We start from the raw sequence: 23,170 nt of genomic DNA on the forward strand, positions 1-23,170 counted from the left end.
AAAAATACAGTAACTGCAAAAGCAAAAAAGTAAAAAAAACTCTAAATGAAAAGCATGTTACTGTAAACTCAGAGTTGTGCAACTGTAAAGTCAGTGAGAGATTCATTCTCCCTCAGCATCATGTCTTCATGCTGGGTCCAGCCTGAGGACTTTGTCCACGTCACAGACAATGTCGTCTCTTGCCAGGCAAAGGGAAAACCCCTCTGGTGTGCCGGATCCAGCCTTGACAACACTGTCCACAGCTTGCACACCTATTACACACACTCTTCCTCCTCTCCCTCTTATATTGTTTCCATCCATGGTTGGTATCAACATTCAGTGCAACATTTTGAGTCAATTTTGGCACTCTGAACTGACTTGTACAGTTAGTCTGATGACATCATTAGAAACAGGTTTGAACCATCATTGTGTGTGTAAATGATGACAACTGTGTTGTAGTTGTGTTTAACTTTTGCCTGCCTGTGTTTAGTGTTTTGAAACATAAGTGCATCACAGTGCAATATTGTTTTAGTGAGTGAGAATGCGTTTAGATTTTTGCAAAAAGAGTGCATGAGATTTGCAAACAGTGTCTTAACTACCTGAACTTGTTTAATGTTTTACAGAAAGAGTGATTTATTCGACAAACTGGTTTCGGCTATTGAGAATTTGTTTCAGAGAATTGGATTAAGTGTGAAGATGAAGCTAATGAAAATAGCTTGAGGCGAAGTTATGTTGTGAAGGGCACAAGCGCTCATTGTTTCTTGTCTTTATGATGAATGAGATTATAAAAGCAGTAAAGAGCTGTGATTTTACAAATATTGGTGTGTGCAAACGTAATAAGCTCACCAGATGTTCCAATCACTTCCATGGCCACAGTATAAAATCAAGCACCTAGGCATGAAGACTGCTTCTACAAACATCTGTGAAAGAATGGGTCGCTCTCAGGAGCTCAGTGAATTCAAGTGTGGTAACGTGATAGGTTGCCGCCTGTGCAATAAGTCCATGCGTGAAATTTCCTCACTACTAAAAATTCTACTGTCAACTGTTAATGATATTATAAAAATAATTATATTTTTATAATTAAAAGTTCTGGACTCTAGAACAGTGGAGACGTGTTCTCTGGAGTGACGAATCACGCTTCTCTGTCTGGCAATCCGATGGACAAGTCTGAGTTTGGCGGTTGCCAGGAGAACGGTACTTGCCTGACTGCATTGTGCCAAGTGTAAAGTTTGGTGGAGGGGGGATCATGGTGTGGGGTTGTTTTTCAGGGGTTGGGCTTGGCCCCTTAGTTCCAGTGAAAGGAACTCTTAATGCTTCAGCATACCAAAACATTTTGGACAATTTCATGCTCCCAACTTTGTGGGAACAGTTTGGGGATGGTCCCTTCCTGTTCCAACATGACTGCGCACCAGTGCACACAGCAAGGTCCATAAAGACATGGATGAGCGAGTTTGGTGTGGAGGAACTTGACTGGCCTGCACAGAGTCCTGACCTTAACCCGATAGAACACCTTTGGGATGAATTAGAGCAGAGACTGCGAGCCAGGCCTTCTCGTCCAACATCAGTGCCTGACCTCACAAATGCGCTTCTAGAAGAATGGTAAAATATTCCCATAAACACACTCCTAAACCTTGTGGAAAGCCTTCCCAGAAGAGTTGAAGCTGTTATAGCTGCAACGAGTGGGCTTTGGGCCAACTCCACATTAAACCCTACGGATTAAGAATGGGATGTCATTAAGGTTCAAGGCAGACGTCCCAAAACTTTTGGCAATATAGTGTATATCTGTGAATTGTTTCTATGCGTTCCAATGCCAGACTGACATTTCATATATTTTCAAATTGTATTTATTCAAATTATATTCAATATTTAATTGACATTGGACCAAACTTTTGTTTCACACAACTTTATCCAAACCCATTATTAGTTACAAAACACAACAGGTAACACAATCAAGGGGGACTGATTGAGACAGACCACTGTCTGCTGATTGTCACTGCCTTGTTCATTAATTATTCAGCAGAATCCAATTGCCCTGACATACTGTCACCGGATGTAGCGTGACTTAGTATCCACAGTCCTTTTGCTCCAAAAGTCGGATCCAAAGCTTGTTAAAAGAGCCAGTTGCTGTTTGTGAGGCGAAAGCTCTCAGAACAACTTAATGTAACGTACCAAAACAAACGTGTGACCAATCAAAATTGCAATTGGGTAATGTAAAACATTAGTCTTAGTTCTATAGTCTAAAACAAAAACGTTATCAAATAACCAGTGGTCTAGATTATTTTACAGTAAGTACCTTTGAGAGTCACAACCTTCTGCAGTCAGCTCTAGTAGGCCTTGACCCTGCAAAGCATGAATGATTTGTCTAGACAGTTTCAATGAAGAAAAGTGAATACATCATCCATTAGCCGAGTTGCTATTCCCTACAGACACAATGGAATCATGAAATAAACCAGAAATAGATATGCAAGTCTACTACTAAAATATACTAATGTGACAGCATTATGAGGAACAAGGCGTGACAAATTCACTCAGGGTTTTTTTGTTGTTGTTTGTTTGTTTGTTTTGCAAGGCTGTTATTTGCGACGCTTTATCGGCTCTGACGTCATTCTTGTCATCGAAGGTCAAAGCAGTGAATAGTGAAAATAACATGTGGCAGACGCATCGTAAAAACTCTTTGGATTACGTGTTATGCGTTCAGCTAAAAGCACCCTGCTGGTCACTATTTGTTTAGCCTTCTTTTAGAGAACTAAATCACCTCAGGAAACGTAACAGTTCTGTTATAGTTTAAAACCTTCTTGGGCCACATCTGGTTGAAAACATACGTTCAGTGCACTACACGACCAACTCTGACTTTCACATCGCACGTGAATCCAACAAGAATAATCCTTAGCCTACGACATGCAAAAACAACTTTAACTTCTGCTTCATTTCTTGTGACATATAGAAAACAATCTATAGCCTATGCGTGCCCTATAAAAAACACAAAAGTTCAAAATATCGTCCCCAATACAAAACAGAGTTATCGCGTAAAAAGGGAATAAAAGCGCGATTCTTACGTCTTCATCCTCGCAGGCGTTTCTCTTGCGAAACTGAACCGGAGGTCGGGATGAGGGGTGATGAGGACTCTTCCCAGCCTTATTATCCTCCTCAGGAACCTGTCCACCCAGGAGACGACTGGCTTCAGGTGGATGGGGAAAAGAATTGTTGGTATTAATCTTCCCCGTGAATCTCTGGTAAAGCGAAGCCATGAGTCCGGTAAAATCACTAAAGCATCTCAAAGCGCGAGATCTCTCATCAGCTGCTCTCCTTAGATGTGTTTTATTTTAATGTCCCTCTTCCGCAGAAAGGTACCCGCTTTTCTTCTCGAATAGCCCAGAGCCTGATGTCCTCCGAAGAAAGGCAGCAAGACGAAGCCTTTAATTGAAATGAATCTCGAATGCGCTCCGTTGGAGTAATTTCTCTGTTTTATGGCTTTGACTGGAGCCCGGGCGGTACTAGAGAAAGTCTGCTCTGCATTCAAAGCACGTTGTTTCCTCTATAGCCCGTCTACAGAAAAGCGACAACAGCCTATATTAAACTGTACTGAGTCAACGGATTTAACAAACAGAGCATAAAAAAATCTCACTGCATTTCAGAGGATGAGGCGAGCGATGGAAAGACAACAGTGAGAGCTTTACGCAGAGCTGTGTGTGTGTGTGTGTGTGTGTGTGGATGAGACGCGTTCTGCATGAGAAGTGACTACTGACAGGATATTTATCTGAAGAACATATACACCAAGCACTGCTCTCAAATCTCACATTCACTTAGATAGAGCAATTACACTGACCGAAACTGTAGACTTTGTATCACCCATTCAATCAATGGACGATTACAACTGTTCAATATTCAGCAATAACCTATCTATTATAGCCTACTTCTAAACAATGCTGGAAAGGTCATCTACGCAGTACTGGAGTGCCACACCGTGGTAAAATGAAATACAACAGCTCAGGTTGCGTTAAACGACACACATTAGTTCATTCATGCTTTCCATTACACCGCTCAAATACATTTTCATTTGAAAATGAAATCGATTGGAACTTGACACGTCATGCGTTCAACACATGGACAGCTACAGCACACGAACATCAACATAACCGTTAATTCCAGGCTATTGAAATGTACAGGATATAGCACCTTAACTTTTGTTCTTGTAGTCCTATACAGAAACGAATTAGACTGCACTTTATAAAAAATAAAATAAAATAAAAAACAGCAATGAAATTGATTAATCTGAGATTGTGTCTAACAGTTCAGAGGTCCTTTAAAATGTTTAATGGAAGTATTCAGTTTTAACAAACTCTTGAGTTTTGGATTTTGAACATCAGTTTTGAATATACATTTTTGGGTCATTCTTGATACAGTATAGGCGTACTGTACTTCATGCGTGCAGTAACTTACATTAATATGGCTGCATTGTAATATGACTGTTGGGATGTAGCTATTTCTATAAAAGGGTACAACAGACTGTCATAAATATGCTGTGGATGAAAACAAAGAGCTTAAATTAGCCACTGCTCAGTGTGGCAGTTAGCTTACATCAAGGTGTCAAGTGATTTGACATTTAAAATGTTACTGTAACTGTATCTAATGGGATGGATTTTTTTTAAAAGTCAAACAAACCAACAAACACCACAAACACTGCAGATTTCATAAAATTAATTGATAATATTTGGTGTCATTAGGTATTTTGTTAGTTAATGAGGTATTATATATATTAAGAATACAATTATGTAAACTTGAGGACACAAATTAAATATTCCAATATAAAACAAAAACAATATTCCCAAGAAAATATTTCTAGTTTGAAACACCAGGGAAACGGAAACATGGCCATACTGCTCAAAACAATATAGTGAATCCAACAATGTTCAAATCCAGAGAAATCCACAATTTTAACTAGTGTCATTGCGTCACCTGTCAATGACATCATATCCGCGTTACCCTCGATTTCCATTTTTACTTAAAAACCATGGAAACCAGAGCCCAGGTCCATGCCCCACAGAGGAACCGTACGATCAACTGGTGCCTCCCCAAGGGCCCATCACTTAATGGAGCGTGGAAAGCCGCAATTGCAGCCACGTACACCTTAGGAGTGGACGGGGTAGGACCAGCAGAGAAGCGAACTTGGAGGAACTCCAGCACTGAAGCCATTGGGTCCACACCACGCTCCCTACACCAAACGGGGAAAACATTCCGTTTTAGGCCGTACAGTCTCCTTGTGGATGGAGACCTAGAGCTGAGTAAAGTCTCGTCCACTCCGGCTGAAAGACCAGCCTCTAGATACTGAGCCCCCTTAGGGGCCAGACCCACAGTTTCCACAGACCTGGCCGGGGGTGATATATCGTACCCCCGGCCTGGGAAAACAGGTCTCTCCTGAGGGGAATTTCCCACGGAGGGCCTGCCAGGAGTGATATGGTGTCTGAGAACCATACCTGGGCCGGCCAGAACGGGGCTACCAACTTACCAAGAGCACACTGACCCCGTCCCGACTGACCCTCTCTATAACTCCCAGGAAGCAGAGTGATCGGGGGAAATGCTCCCAGAGGAGCTGGATGCTTGAGGCAGAACCACAGCAGACAATGGGAGGTCTCTTGAAATGTGAATAGATCCACCTCCGCTGCGCCAAACCTCTCCCATATGGACTCCACGTCTCAGTGAGGAGTCTCCATTTCCCCGGGCCTCTGCTCTGTTCAGGGGAACAGGACATCTGCCCTAAAATTCTGGTCCCAAAATCGTTTTCGCCCTTTTTGCAGACTGGTGCACCAGATTCTTCACGTCGGGATCGGGAGCTCCATCTGCGATCCCCTTGACCTGAGACGCCACGGGGAGCGCGAGCCTGGTTAATGAGTGACAAACAACACCAAATAGACAGACAGTTTACACAGAGCGCTTGCTGAAGAGCAGAAGCTTCTCTCTTTGTGTGTCGGCATCCTTTTATAACTTCCGCATTCCACCAGCGCGTGCTAATCATTGCTATATAGCTTAACACGGTTAGTCTTATTGTTTGAATTAATCTCTTGTTTTCTTGATTTACCGCGAGTAACATATTTGTACCATGCCTATGATGCCTTAAAGACAACACTATTTTGTCAAGTGGCTAACATGGTCATAATCAGGAGCTTTATTTGTAGTAACAGTAATACAGCATTTTCTCTGCCATACAATATATTTAAAAATGATTTGCATGCCATTTAGCAACACAAGACATCCAGCCTTTATTAATATGAAATACTAATATCGATCTAGCTTACTGCATGTGCAATAAGTGTCTCATACCAGACACTAAGCTAATGCATAGGGTAACATCATGCCATAACTTTCAACACTCAAATGTATTTTTAGTATGATTGTATGAAGTAAAACAGCACTGCATTGCCCCACAATTTTAATTTGTCAGATAAAGTGATCTGTATGAGTAGTAATTCAGCATTTGCGGCACTTTCATTAGAATGAAATAAAATAATGTGACTTTAAGTGATCAAACATAACTGTAACAAAGTTCAAGTTCAGGAAAGAAGGAGGTGTACATTAAAAATAACTTTAATTGTAAAATATACATAAACAACAAAACAAAATGAGCGGCTGTGGATGTGAAGATGATTCATTCACGGCGCCATCAAGCTACGCCTTTGTTATTGTTTTAAATAAGTGACCTCTAGATGCGAAACTTACATATTGTGCCTTTAACTTTAATATTTTGTACAATATATTAATCATATGACCCATATCAGGAGGACCAACAAAACTACATCTGAGTGGAAGACCATATGGAGCAACAGAAACAAGATTATGTAAAGTTTTTTTTTTTTTTTTTTGCTGCAGCAGCAGAAAGAACATTGCATATAATGTGCACCAGGGCTTTTAAGGGACTCTAACGCACATACAACATTGATGGCCTATACAATTGTGAAAAAGCATTACCATTCCATAACACAAATGTACTGTAAATATCACTACAAGGAAAAGCAAGTGTCTTTCTATATTGCATTTATTAAGATTGTATGACGGTAAAATATTTTTCTACACATTCAAGTCATTTTAGGGTTTTTTTCTCCCTCTCTTTCTTTTTGGCTGATTGTAGGCATAGTATTCTACGCTTGTGTTTTTTGAATAACTGCATGCCATTGCTTAAGTGTTATAATCCATAAAATACAATAAAAACAAACTAATGGCTTTTGTTTAGAACACTCTGAACACATTTTATAAAACAAAAATAAACATTGAGCCCATACCTTATCAAATCAAGCTCAAATGCATTCGGTTCTTATTAATGTGGTCCCGACTGTATCACAAATATATCTAGAAAGCAAGCGAAATTAAATAGTGTGTAAGAATCAATTAATTCCCTTTTAACTGCGTGTAATTTCCATTTTCTTTCTGAGCAGGCAGTCAGCTGAAGTGTGCTTACTCAAAACAGAGGTGCTGGAGGCTCAATAACTTATAGCCTGCATTATTCATGGACTCGGTGAAGGTGTTCAGGTTTAATTGAGGCTGCTATCATGGATACACCTTAATCATAGCTTCTAGATGATAAACTCTTAAACCCAAGCTCAAAGAATGCTGCTTGACAAAGTCAAACTCTTTTAACAACCACATTTACCCCAAAGCCATATGTTGAAGTAAACAAGGCTGTATGCAAAGTCCAAGGGTCTTTCTTTTGAAATGTAAGTCTAGAAAATCTTTTTGTGATCTTTGATGAGGAAAATTCATATGAATGTTACATTTACATCATAGCCAAAAAACTTTAATCTAATAAAATAACACACAATACTTTACAGAACAAATATTGTGGCTGCACTTAACAGAATATTTTTATTCTCATCACTTTCAGCTTTGAGAAATCGCTGAGATTTCCTTTTATGGCTTTGTGGGCATCAAGAAGCTAGAGTCAAGTCTTGAGATTTTGCTTCTTTTGAGATGCAGCAATATTGATCCCATACAGTCATGCATTTCAAAGTCCTTTTGAAGAATTTATGGTGTTATGTTGTGGATGCTGCAGAAGACTGAGCGACAGAATCTCTCATCACAATCAATACTTCTTTTCCATGCTTCCTTAATGGTTGTCATGTTAAAAATAAGAGTATATTTTTGGTTCATTATTTTTCATTGCTGTTTGGAGCTTCATTGTGTCCAATATTACAATTGTGAGTGTTTATATCACAAATATTTTATCTATTAAACTATTCCATGATTTTGATCAATTTGAGCATCAATCTCAATATCATATATTTGACTGGTATGTCAAAAACACTGTAAACACAACAACAGTATAATTGGATGTTTTCTTAAAACTTTGTTTTGCTTTATAAACGGTACATTGAATGGTCAATGAAAAAGAAAAATTGAATCTGAGAACTCTTGAAAAAGTTGTGAATGCCCAGTACAAAATAATGACACACTGACAGTTTCTTTAAAATGCACAAGCGTTTAGGACGGACAACAATAAAGATTTGCTCAGGTGTAAACTGGTTGATATTTGATGAGTTGGTTGTTTGTGGATTCATTTTTGAGCTGTCAACTGTGTTTAAATGAACATCTATCTTTGTGGAGAGTTCAGCAGACCTCAGCTATTTAAGATCAATAGAGTAATCTGTCAGGACGCTCCACAAATACTCTGAGCAACACCAACCTGGCTCATAGGAAGACAGAGAAACATCTCTTCAAGGTTTAGGGCTGTATCTCAATTTGCTGCCTCACTGACTGAAATGGACAGTTGCTGAATAAGCAGAAAAGCAAGACAAGCTGGTGGAATGTTTTTGATAAGGTAGAATTCATCTAATTTTTGGATTGTCAGTGGGTCTCTAGTAATGCATATACTGTAGATCATGGTAGCCCTGGAGACACTCATTTCTATCAATTCACTTTCTCCATCTGGTGGCACGGTGGCTCAGTGTCGTCTCACAGCAAGAAGATCCCAGTTCGGGTTCATCTTGTGGTTGAGGCATTTCTTTGTGGAGTTTACATGTTCTACCTGTGTATCCTCCGGGCGCTCTGGTTTCTCCCACAATCCACGGACACGCAGTATGGGTTCATTAAAGACACTAAATTCTCTGTAGGTGTGAATGTGTATGTCTGTGTATGATTGTTAGTCCTGTGACGGACTGGCCTTCTGTCCAGGGTATTTCCCTACCTACAACCAAGTCAATTCTAAGCTTTACTTCTAACATTTTCATAATGAAATTATTCACTTTTCATAATGGTTTAGTGTTGTATATGCTTCATGAACCACATCTATCACAATCAGCCATTTTATATATGATAATTGTATGATTTTTTCATTAATCGATGTTTCTTTTGTCACTCCTGTGTGTACTTATAATGTAAAGCAGTTCTGTCCAGCAATGTAAGCATGAATCTCATAAAAACATTGTATAAACAGAACATGGTACCACATTTTGCCATTGCAGCAATATATATAAACATTCATGGTAATTTTCAATAAAATTACGCTCCATAGTATTGGTCTATATTTACATGTATGCATTTGGCAGATTTTTTTTTTATCCAAAGCAACTTAAGCAACAGCAATACTAAGCTTTAAGCATGCAAAATTACCTTGGACCCAACAATACTGGAAACTATGCTGTGTTTTTTTGTGAAATCCAAATTGGCAGAGTTCATAAACTTTCGTATGCAGCAGATCAAACGTCTTAGCATAAGCTTGCATTTCTGGTCTTCCAATGTTCAGATGCGTTCAAATGGAAATAAATGAAGTGTGGCTTTACAGTGCATTCCAAGTATACATTTTGCCAGTCTATGTTCTCAATGGAAATCTAATTACATAACCATGGCACTGCTAGCAACATACTCTACCATTTAAGCAGGAGCCTATAAACGTATATCTGTAATGCATATACACACATTTATATATATATATATATATATATATATATATATATATATATATATATATATATATATATAAAGTGTGCACTATATTGTAGTGATGGGAAGTCCGGTTCTTTTCCGCGAACCAGTTCTTTCGGACAGTTTGTTTCAATGAACCGGTCCCAAAAAACGGTTCACCAGTTCTTTACGTCCTCACATAATGATGTCAATTCTGTCATCCCAGTGGTTGAAAATACACTCACATTCAAATAAAGTCATTTGTAATTATAACTTAAGTTAAATAATTATCATCATCATCATCACCATCTTGGGTTTCTAACATTTATGTTTTGCAACTAAAGCACCCAATACAGGCACTGATGTGCAAACTTGGATGTTTTACATGTTTCGTTTGTTATTAAATAAACTTACATTTCGCCAAATTCACCCCCTCGGTTCAGCCATGCTCATATTATCAGTACAGCATCAGTTGTCCAAAAGAAAGGGTTCGGTTCAGACAGTGCTATCACGCATGCTCAGTATCTCCAGCTCGTCGGTTTTCAAACATGTCCGATAGAAACAGTTCTCGGTTCAGTGTACACATCCTTGGCTGGGATAGGAATAATCAAGAGTGAGGAGTTGGGGTGGAGGAGGGATGCTGAAAAAACTGTCATGGAACAGAGGTAAGTTGGCTCTACACTGTAAAAAAAAAAAAAAAAAAAAAAAAAAAAGTCGCTGCCTTAAATGTTTAAGTACAATCAACTTGGATGTTTAAGTCATCACTCTTACAAAATGAGTTGAATCTTATATAACTTATAAAAAAAGTTGAAAATTGCTTAACATATTTTGATGAGTGAAAGCAATGTAAAAACCTATGTTGTCATAACTTATTGATTATCTCATTTATTACAGTGTCTCACGCTGATTGGGTGTATTATCTGAATGTGCTACTTCCGTCCTTTATAAAACATCATTTGGTGTTGCTGCACTACTTTCTTTAATTTATTCTATTCCATTTTTATTCTACTTTAAAGCTGCAGTCCGTAGTTTTTCCTCTTTGTCGCCATCTCTGTTCGAAATCTGCAATTGCAGTTATTCGTGGAATTATCAACTTTATGTGGGTTGTGCCTCGGCACGGCACAGCGCGAATCCAATGTTTTGAGGAGAATGTGCGGCTGTCAGTCGCCGCGCCGGTATGAATACTGTCATTCTGAATCACAGATTCTACTTTTTGGAAGTATGATCAACATAGGATTTTTTTTGAACAGGTAAGTAACATCCACTTTTGTTCTGACCAACTAAGGGGAAAAAAAGCATAGCAGTAAATCGCGCTGATTAAATCTAACGATCGCTTATCATATCACGTCAAACCGTGCAAATTATACTTTGTTCTCAATTTGTTAATGTTAACAACATCAGCATTGCGTGACTACATTTAATGCCCTTCCGATATTTATCCTTGTTTTTAGAGATGTTCCGATACCCTTTTTCCCTTCCCGATACCGATTCCGATACCTAGACTCAGGGTATCGGCCGATACCGAGTACTAATCCGATACCTGGGTGTGTATCTATACAGCTGCAATTCATACTAGCTCTGTATGAATTGATAGAATTATTTTATAAAAGGTATTTTAGTTTTACAATATAACTGTATAAAAAAGTGCAACAAATAAATCTAGGAATCTAAAAAATTATATATGAATAATAGGGGTGTAACGGTCCACAAAATTCATGGTTCGGTTCGATACGATACACTGGTGTCACAGTTTCAATAGTACGTTTTCAATACAGCAAAAAGAAAGAAATGCCAGAGAAATTTCCTTGATTTACATTTTTTATTATTATTATTTTTATTTATTAAAACTAACATCATAAAGTATGATCATTTTTTACTTTGAGCAATGATGGAGCTATACTTGACATATAAAACAAAAACAGCTCCTTATAAAGAAATGAAATGTAATATTGTAGTAGTTATAAACAAAGGTTTATTTTATTTCAGATTAACATTTGAGGGCAGCAATTTTATTCATAATGTCAAAATAAAACCGACGTAACGTTACTTGAAAGCACAATGTTTCTGGTTTCCACGTCAGCGCTGTTTGATCCGTTAATAACGGAGAAATGTGAATGCTTCTCACTATATTTCGCAGCGATGTTATTACTTCAGTGGCGAATTCAAATGATTTCTTTACTGGATCTCTTAGCACTGTGTAGTAACAGTGTAGCTTGATCAAGATCGACTCGCGCTGCATTGTTCCAAACTGTTTAATGGTCCGTGAAGCACAAAATAACGAGTAGCACAGTTTTGTTCCGTTTTCATTACGTTTGCCATTTGATGTATACACGCCGCGCGCCTACATTTGAAATAACGAAATTTTGGTCGGCAGGAAAAATGGTCCAACGAACCGTGTTGCTAATACTTGTGCCTTGAAAATACTAGTATCGGAATCGGAACAACCCTACTTGTTTTCGCATGGGCCCGCGTTGCAGTCTCTTTTTTTCTGTAGCCACTCCAAAGTCCGAAGTCTTTTGCATTTTACAACGGGTGAATATCCAGTTGTCACTGGTGATTGTCGTTTGAACCTTTCTGGATCTGCCATCAAATTGATAAGTTTAATTATATCAAGTGCTGTGAGAAAAGGCCATAAATCTCCACCTCCAACATCCTCACATGCAATATAGCCTACTAGCCGAGACACCTTCTTTATGTGTGCAGATGTGACGTAATGACGCAAAGACATGCTCGAATTTCACGCAGAAATCCACCAGTACCACTGGAATTAAAAACATTATTACAAGCTTACCGTTTTGAATCGGGGCTAAGGCAAGCAAATAGTTTTGAACACTGGCTGGTTATTTACTTGCTCAAAAATGTATTTTGGATCATTTTTAACCCAAAAAGTTACGGACTGCAGCTTTAAGCACTTTAAGCTATAAGTGACCTTTAGAAAACTTATGCTATAAAGTTTCTTAAACTGTTAAAACTTCCAGGCTCTCAAGGCCAACATGAAGTTTAATTTGTTAACCTACTCTCAGCACCTGAGGTATGTGAAAATTGTTCACTTTTGCAGAGTCAACTGATTGCAAGAACAGGCAATTTATTCATAACTACTTACGAAGCTTTGATTAAAATTGTGTGGAATGGGTCATTATTATTCTTACAGGGCATATTGAAAAACTACAGTACGACATTCAGAACCTCCATATACTGTATGCCTATCGACTTGCACTTTTATCTTTAATCTCTTTTCTGGAGTAAGTTGCATGAAACTGAGCATGAAAATGAGGATGTGTTCTTACTGAAGATTTTTCTGTTTACTGAACAAAGTTTTATTTTTTAGAGAGAGCACATCATACAGCCTTCAAATCCAATTTTAAAATGTCCAAGATAAGGTGCCAGGGAAATTGAAACTTATCCAAGGATGATATGGAGCAGACTGTGGGAGTAAATGATGAGTGAGTAAATTAGACAGAGACTTGACTATAGAGAGTGCAAGGATTAGACGCATGTATTAGAACGTTTCGCAATGCTCTTCAAGTCTAAAACTAGAGGTGGTTTCAGAGGGTCACTTTCTTCAGGTGAACACTAAAACGATTTTACTGTAGCAAACAGTGAACACTGACACTGATGTGTGGTGCATCAGTGTCGCCTGTGCTGCAGGGTGTGATAAGCATTGAGTCTAAATGGATAGCAGAATGCATTTCATCCTTGGGTCCAATAAGAAGTATTTATCCTGAATGTGTCTCTGTGTGCATGCTGTTATGTATTGGCCCAGGAGACTAAAAAGCTTGATTGAAAGTGAAATAGAGTCCACCTCTATTAAAGCAAAAATTGTGTGCATTTGCAAGTAATCTGGCACATTGAGACGGTACTGAAAAAGTCATTCAGTTAGTAATTGAAGAGTTTAACTATATAGAACTAACAGAAGTGTCCTTTAGGATGCTTGAGCATCCATATCCAATAAAATATTTTTACACTCCTTAAGAATGGCTTTGCTATGATCATGACATATCAAACCTTAATTTCTGTAGTTCTTTCAGCTGTACACTTCAAGAGTTTTGTCATGTCTTACAACATGGAGAATGTTCTTCATGGGTCCCTAATGTATACACTGGCCAAATTCTGTAATCAAAGCATTTTGTACTTTAGCATATTTTCTTCACAAGGCTTTAACTTGTAAAATCACACACATCAAGCTTGCAGTTTTGTATAATGCGGTTTATGGAATGTCTGACATAAATGCTACAAATACAAGGCCTTACCTTTCTAAATGAAGTGCTGGTGTCGATCTTCAATTGAGTGACAATAAGAACTGACATTGTGGATTGGCAGTGCAGCAAAGTATGGAAGTCCACTTGTGGTACAGCGTGTTTTACCTGCCTGTTGTTTACTTTGTCCTTCTTCTCACTCTTATATGTTCAGTCTTGGCTGCACATGCAGAACCCCGAGCGAAGTATGCAATTCCACGGCATCCGCTGCTCTAAGCTGTATTTTTCTTCTCTCAGTCAATTTCTCTGTCCTTTCCTTCTTCCCTCACCTCTCCTCCGAACGCAGTCTCTCTCTCCTTCTCACCCTCCCTCTCTCTTGGGTTGCCCCACTGAAGCGTGAGGGTAAACCACTTGAATATTCTGGGCAGATTTCACAAAACACACATAAAAACAGCAGCAGGTGACAGCAGCCCTTGCCAAATGGTTTAGAGACTAAAGGAAAAAGTATGAATATGTAAACTGACTATGGCTGGGTTTAAATAGCAACAATAGTGTTGGTAAGTTGGTAAGAGTTCAAAGTGTCAATTTCAATTAATTTATTCAACAATTTGTTTGCATCATCATGGACTTTGTTTATGGACTTGTGGGACTATAATAAAATATATAAAATATAAATATTCTTTTAAAAAAATAAGTTGAAATAATGCAAATTGTTGACCATAACAAACAGAATAGGCCTACTATAGGTTAACAACCTCGGATAGTTAGAGTAGGCCTACTTGCAGGTCTGTACTTAAACTGTACTTGTCTGTCTTTTAAGTTTTCATAAAAACAATTATTTCCCTATGGAGAAAATGAAATACTATGAAAATAGTTTCTGTCATTACTTTTTTTCCATTTAATTTAATCTAGTTAGTTTTGTATCAAATACAATGTAATTTTCAGTGATCGAGATCTGGCAGCAACAGCACATTTTTCCGCATGGACGAGTGATTTGCGGACCGCTCTCCTTGCGCATGGAATCCCACATATGCCATCAAACCAATGAGAACCTGGAACAATGATGATGATACAGAACAACAGAGTGTACGCGCCAAAGCTGTTGTGGATCCGCCTTCCCGAAATTCCTGAAAATTACAGTTGTTTGGCAAATAATTAAATGGCGGACAGTTTATTACCAAGATTTTATTATGTAAGCTTTATGTTACACCTAAAATGACAAGAGAACTTATAGTAATTTATAGTGGAATAATAATTAGAGAGTCCACAACTCATTATCTCTGATGGATTGGGTATGTAGAGCAGCTTACAGTATATGGACTGTGTGTGTACCCCTGTAAAATATTCATCCTTGTGTTCATTTAGTGAGATTATTTTTAAGCCAAATTAAAGCCATTTCAGCTCAAACTAAATAATATGGGATATACTGAATATTGCTAAAAAGCTCAAATATATTTTTATAAGACATTTCACCCAGTCCTAGTGCTGATTAATACATGCACCCAAATCCACAAGGACATATTTATGCTGCACTGTCATGAGGTAAAGTCTCCTTGCCAGCAGACAGGGTGCTGGCATCCCTGTTGTCCACGCAATTTCATTTACGGAGCATCTTTGCCTTGCACACACCCTGTCCAGGTTTCGACACCCAATAAAGAATTTATTACACAAACCCCATTGACTCCAGAAGATTTGTTCTGGACACAGGAAAGGTAGAGAGAGAGAAGTGGCACTGTGTAGACTAGAATTCATTAAAAGACAAGAGTTTTATTTATTTAAAATAGACTACAGTTGGCTAGCATGCTCTTAATTGACTTAGAGGGTAGAGACACAAGATGTGCTGTAATGGAATATAAACACATCCAAAACGTGCAACAAATGAAATGTGCAAGTGTATGTGTGGATATCTGAGTGTAGGAAAAATGCTGTTATAAAACAACTTGTGAAGTTATATAAGTACAACATAGTGTGTGGTCCAAAAGACACATTAAAAATCTGACATTTTAAATATTTTAGCGAGTTTTAGGATTTTGACAAATTTAAAACAAACTAATCAAACAAGTAAATGTGTGACATTGATCATGTGTACTCTTTATACAGGTACAGATGGTCAAATACAATACTTATTGAACAAGGTATTGAATCAAAATGAACTAAAATGTGTGCATTACCAGTTGACAAGGCTGTCAATAGATTTGGGAAATGAAAAAAGAAGGAAACTGTTAATCGGCCAAGTGGGCAAGGTTATTAGCCAATATTAACCAACGATTTATCTGTCTATCAGAGTTACATTTTTGAAACTGTCTCCAGGTTTGCCTCGTGAACAAAACATTTTCAACAAGATCACAAAAACTCATAGAATAACATTTACTCTGTTATTAACAAAGACTGATATAACACTTCCTGTCTCGAAGGAGTTGAGCCACCAGCAAAATTAAATAGAAGGGTATAAAAGCAGCAATTTCTATGTCATAGTGGTGGTGGTTATTTTTCATTTTGCTCCCTGGGCACAGTTAACAGACTTGGACCCTCTAGGCTATCTCATAAGGAGTGATATATGAAATGAGGCAGTGTTGCGCAGCATCCTCCATTAGGGTCAGTTTAAAGATGGTGTAGGGCTTTGGTAAAGAAGTTATCAGCATCTGCAGGCTGCTAGAGTTCACAAGATTGTATGTGTTTATAAGGTGCTATTGATTTGACCTCTCCACTAAAGCAGGACCATAATGACTGATGATTACCTCATTGGATTTAAAACTCTGGAAAAAATGAATGGATCGATAGTTTGGTCTGCATTTAAGACTGAGCTAAATGATTCTTATTTATTCTGTGATTTTAAATTCCCAGGCAGAGCAAAGTATGGACACAAATTATGGGAGTTATTGATGCCACCCAGCTGCCAGACTTGTTCCATGAGTTTGTTGGGCACCCAGTTGAGGATGCAGAAAATATAGTAATTACATAAGTAATTTATTCATCATCTAATTACACAATTATTATACACATCTGGAGAGCACAAGTTTATAAATAAGTTAGTATGTAAGTAGATTTTTAAATATCTTTGTTATATCTGCATATTTATTATCAAGTACTGAAAGACAAAACGTATTAAAGTATTAAAGCATTCAGTTCTAAACACATTCTTGTTTGAAGGTCTGACCATGGACATTGGGGAGGGGGGCTTTGACACTGACCGTGAATGACTGAAGACACTCCATACAAATTCACAGAGGCAACAAGCCACTGCCTACTAGGATATTTCCCTACAGGCTACCTGAGTCTTGATTGAGTTCTGCTTGACCGCCTCACTGTAAAGTAGACATCCTGAAAATATTGCCTTTTCCCTCTTGGGTGAGGGTAGTGCAACTCTTCCTTTCTCCATATCAGTCTGGTTAAGGGTTTCAGAATGTAATCTGATAATTAGAGTTTCTCATCCGTCCAAAATACAGACTGCTCCTGACTATTATAGATGCAGACAACCTCATAAAACATTATAGCTAGAGATGCACTGATTGACTGGCCAGGGACCGGAATCAGCCAATTTTCCGCATGCTCTGCCCGGACCGGTAACCGCAAGGTCAGTGTCACGTCTTTCAGATTCTGAGCTGGCCCGTTATGTTGCCAGCGGCGCAGGCAATATCGTCACAGCCACGCTCACACTAACAGCTGCATGTAAACAAGTTGTTGGCTTGGAAATATTCACTGTGAGTGAAGAAGACACAATGTTCGCAATTTGTAATATTGAAAGGCCAAAGTAAACCGTGGGGGAACCACCACAAAAACGTTCGGAACAACAAACCAAATTCACGCTCACACCAAAAGCGCGTGCACCACTGATCTATATAAGTGGCGCACACATAAAGCCACCTCTCAAACAGCTTGCGAGTCGCAAGTACCAAAATGAGTGGTTTACTGCGCTTAAACAGTTGAATACATACAAAATTGTCAAAATGCCCGTCTTGGCGAGTATTCAGTTAAACTTAGTCAGTTTTGGAACTTAAATAGTTGAGAAAGATAATACATGTTGTGTAACAGTATATTGGAACCGTGCATAAACTGTGCATTAACGTGACAGAAGTCTCATATTCCTGCTGCTCTCTATCATGTTAACCTTTTCGCATGCAAGTTTAAAATACACTAGCTGACCCCTCAGTGTGAGTTTTTTTAAGGCGACGTTATTTTAGAACGTATCACCTTATTATTTCCATGGCGACGCGTCACGCTTGTCACGTGACACCACGCAGCCAAAATAGCCTGTATGGCAGGAGTATCGCTTTTATTTTTCCTTTTTTATTCAAAATATTCTCAAACTTTTTGGCTATGTCATCAACTACCTGATATTCCAATTCTCAAATACGTGCAAGCGATGTTTAAAAACATTTATAATGATCATGTTAGTTTATCTATGAAGTGCAATGGGCACAGGCATGTTAGTTTGCACCACAATTCAGAGGATCGGATCTGTCAGATTTACAACACGAGAATTCATCCACTTCTCCCGAAATACATGAAAGTACAGTGCTATGCATAAGTTTAGACACCCATGCTAAAGTTGACTAAAAAGAGGAATAAAAAATCATCTTTTGGAAATTGAACTTAATGCCTTAATTAAAAAAATTAGGAAAAATCTAACCTTTAAGGACACCAATTTTCTTTGTGAATGAATAATGTATCGTAAATAAATAAATGTTCTTCCTTAAAATACAGGGTGCATAAGTCTGGACACCCCTATGTTAAATTCCCATAGAGGCAGGCAGATTTTTATTTTTAAAGGCCAGTTACTTCATGGATCCAGGATACTATGCATCCTGATAAAGTTCCCTTGGCCTTTGGAATTAAAATAGCCCCACATCATCACATAGCCTTCACCATACCTAGAGATTGGCATGATTTTATTTCAGTTAGCCTAATAGCTGGTTTGATTTGCATTGAGAGATGATCTTATGGAAAGTACTCCATGCCAATCTCTAGGTATGGTGAAGGCTATGAGATTTTTTATTCCTCTTTTTAGTCAACTTTAGCATGGGTGTCTAAACTTATGCATAGCACTGTAAGTGACCAGTGAAGTGGAAGAAGAATAGAGTAAACATTATAGTTCCCAACACTATGTGTATCTGATATTAATAAATCGCCTCGTCAATCTATAATGGATTGTTATTGCCGCTTCCACAGACATCAGTGTGTATTTAACAAACTATACATGTATTGTTTTGCTAGTACTTATGTTTATTTAAATGTCTGAAACCTAAAATAAACATTATGTGGTTGAAAACACTAAATAGTTGAGATATATGACAAGCGTTGAGCACGTCCGTCTCTGGCTCAGCTCCAGCCAAAGCGCAAAAACACATTTGAATTTAGCAGTCGATCACATGATGCACTGAACATTCTAATCACACTGAAGTGATTGTACACTCCAGGGACCAGCCAAGACTGATCACATCGGTGTGATTGTATGAGTCAAAGGGTTCATCAAAGAACAACTTAGAAATTGCTAGCAGCCCTATCACCCTGTAGCTAGGGCTGTGCAATTAATCGTAATTAATTTTTGATTTTGGCTTCCAACAATTATGAAATCAAGATTATTGACGTGAAAATATCCTCGTAAAAAAAAACTGGTTATGTCTTAAGTGAATGTAAACACTGAGAAAAAGCGTGTGTAACAGTATATTGAGTCCGTGCGTTAGCTCTGAAAATGACAGAAGCCTAATAAACCTGCTGCAGTCATTATTGTCCAACTGTATTTTTAATAAGGATTTGTCTATATGTAATGTATACAGCAGTGTTATTTTACATTTGATTACTATATTCAATTTCTGTTGTAGGCTATTACTTATCTGAATACCACTGTTAGTACATCTTCCTGAAAAACCTAAAGCACTGTTCATTTCATTTGTATTTTTGTTCTGTTATCATTTTTGTCGGTTTTGTTTGTAATTTAGTTTCTTTTTTCTTATTGTATTGCTGGCTGTTTACTTGTCTTCTGTAACTATTTTAATGACTTTACTTACATTAATTAACCTAGCATTAGTTTTTGTTGAAGTACTGATAATTGTGAAATTTCACTGACATTTAAATTGACTCATATCATGAAATATCATATGACTTTGATCATATCTGCCGCAGAGAGGTGGACAAAGTACACAACTTCCTTACTTGAGTGAAAGTACAGATACTACTGGTCAAATATTACTCCGTTACATGTAAAAGTTGTAAAGACAGATTTTTACTTAAGTAAAAGTACAGAAGTACTCGTTTTTAAAAGTACTTAAGTATCAAAAGTAAATGTCAATGCATTGTTTTATTATTGTTGCATTGTTGTGTGTAATACTTACAGTACCTTATGCCTCTGAATCTATGCCTGCCTACCCTCATATCAATATTAAATGTATTTCTAGAACACAGTTCCAGTAGTGGGATTGAATGTGAGATTGAATACGTCACTCAATAACGTCCACAATGGTTTCGGACACCCAAATGGCTGTTCCCTCAAATAGTGCCCTATTTAAAGTTTTTGGGCTTTTAGTATGAATATGTTAGCCTTACTGTTATCTATAAGCTAGTGTGCACCAAAACAATGACAAAATTTGCATTTAGAAGACCAAACCCAACGTTGAAAATGAAAATCAGGTTGATGTCAGAATCCGGTCTGAAGTCGGTTTCTGACGTCAATCTGTCTTTCATTTCCAACCAAAATGCAACCCCTGCAACCAAAATCATCCCCTAACTGACATTACTACTTTCTACTCAAGGACCGTGACAGAATTGAAGTGGAGTAAAAAGTACGATATTTGTCTTTCAAGTTAAAGTAAAAAGTTTCCAGAAAAAATAATACTCAAGTAAAGTACAGATACTCAAAAAGTGTACTTAAGTACAGTACTCAAGTAAATGTACTTTGTTACTGTCCACCTCTGGCCGCAGTATGGCTGTCGTCGCATCATCCAGGTGGATGCTGCACATTGGTGGTGGTTGAGGAGATTCCCCCCTTCTATTCCCCCACTACCTAAAACACAGAACTAATTATACAGCAAATATTTATGCAAAATGTGTCAAGATGATTTCATATTATATTATGATATTTGATATTTAGTTAGAAGCCAATGTCTTGTTTTTGTGAGATAATTCTAGACTTTATAACTATTTTTGTTCGTATACGTTCATTACATTTTCCATTCCTCTTTCATCTTGTGAATTTCTAATAAGTGCTGTGTATTTCAAAATGAGATTTTTCACAGCTTCAGTTTCATGCTGCAAATCAGTGGATGTGAATTGGTCCCATTTATTTAGCTTTAATTAAAAAAAAAAAAACATTTAGCTTTTGGACATTTTAAAACAGCCTTTTTCACAGATTTAATTTTCAATCTGCATCGAAGAAACAGTCGCAGATTTTGTTTTTGTTCAATTCAATATGTGTATGTGGTTGTTTCTTGTTTCTCGTTCCCCTTTTATATAAAAATGCATGTTCTTAGAAATCTGGTCTTGATGTTGTATGCATAAATAACTGATTCAAAGTATTTATATTTTTCTACAATATGCCATAGACCTTTACCATACTATTAAAATGACTCAGGAGGAGCTATTGGCAGCTCAAAGGCAGCCACATAAGTTAAAATTCAGCACAAGGATAAGAGAAGAGCTCATTTATACTGACTGTCAAATTTGAGACTTAGCCACTAGCACAATCAAAGAGAAGCACAACTGAATCATCCATTTAACAAAAGCAGCTAAGCAGAACATAGAACTTTTGTTTCCCTGTAAGCTCAGAGGTAATCCTTCACTTTAGGGATGAAGTTTATTATTTGGATTAAGAATATTTTCACACTGTTTTAGAGCACAAATGTTGCTGCATTATTAAAATTGAGTTTTTCACTCAAAATGCCACTGAATTTCAATCATATAAAGTGTTGGGTATAATTACTGCAATGTTAGGAATGGAGGAGCATGAGAATGCATGTTAAACATGCAAATCTAAATCTATATGCATCCATCTTCTTTATGCTGGTTATGATAAAGACGTGTCACACACAAGCCCAGAACCATTCAGTTATTATGGTAATCAAACTATATTAACTTGCAGGATAAATTGATTATAAATAACAACCCTATTAACACTAACAACAGCACTAATGATATCAAATACAAAAAGTATTAGTACCTAAAGAAGGGAAATAGTTTCAAAATTTTTTTGTGTGTGTGTGTGGTCAAATTACCCGTTTGTGCGGTTCAAATGAACAAGACCATGCTTGGAAGGATTTGGGCTTGAAAGTGCTGTCATTACATCCAAAAATGCAGCATAATAATTACTAATTTGCCTTTAATAAAAACTGGACAGAAGAGAGGGGAGTGGGATCAAGAAATGACCCCAGGGTTCCAACAGAGTATGTGAACTACCAGGCGGAAGTTTTATTTCTAAAGAGCTAAATAATTACAATGTTTCTTTTAACGCAACAAATCAAGACTAGTCTGGAATGGTTCAAATTTACTGTGGGTCAAATGTGACATCACACAGCCAAAAGTATAGGTATAATGTGTAATATCTTAGAATCCAAGGTAATACAAACACAGCACTAATTCATGTTGTGCATCATTTAATTATATTTGGGCTAGCAACTGCAAAAAAACAAAAAAAAAACAAGCAAGAAAGAAAAATAGCACATAAACTGGTAGAGAAACAACACTATCAGAACTGGTCCAGAGGACTAATACATCTGCACCTGAAGAGAGAAATAAAAATCTAAAAGACTCAGCATTATCTAGATTGCTGAATAAAAGTAAATGATGGCAGCTAACCTTTCCTTCTGGTGTAAATTGTGGAGGGCAGTGACAGGCACTGGATGAATACTGGCATCATAAATGAGCCGCATCAGCTCAGGGAGACAGATGGCACATAAAAATAACAGAATCCTGCACTGAATCCATAGACTTCAGCCCGGTTAATAGAGTCCACTGAGTAGAGAGAAGAGAGCAGCAGACATGACACTTTGGAGTTTGATTGAAGAAAGGTTTCTGAGTTTATCATGTATTTAGGCAGCCTCTGTGATAGATTTCACAGAAAGCACTGATTCCATTAGGTTTCCCTTTTGTAACACTGTTAAAAGGTTGAGAGAATT

At 37.6% G+C, this 23,170-nt stretch overlaps 1 protein-coding gene across 5 annotated transcripts in view; it reads right to left on the reverse strand.

Annotated features, from left to right (window-relative positions):
* Positions 1 to 23,170, reverse strand: part of dpp6b (dipeptidyl-peptidase 6b) — a 143,472-nt gene that overhangs the window by 112,412 nt on the left and 7,890 nt on the right. Inside the window, exon 1 of one of the 5 annotated variants that reach the window (XM_084118790.1) lies at positions 3,036 to 3,706. The exons of the other annotated variants lie outside the window; for them this stretch is intronic. Within the exon in view, the coding sequence (XP_083974916.1) occupies positions 3,036 to 3,227 (192 nt within the window). The 5' untranslated portion in view covers positions 3,228 to 3,706. Of the gene's footprint in view, positions 1 to 3,035; positions 3,707 to 23,170 lie in introns of those variants that run through there. 5 annotated transcript variants of the gene reach the window in all.

The sequence above is a fragment of the Abramis brama genome (genome assembly GCF_963993115.1).
Source record: "Abramis brama genome assembly, chromosome: 7".
NCBI lineage: Eukaryota > Metazoa > Chordata > Actinopteri > Cypriniformes > Leuciscidae > Abramis > Abramis brama.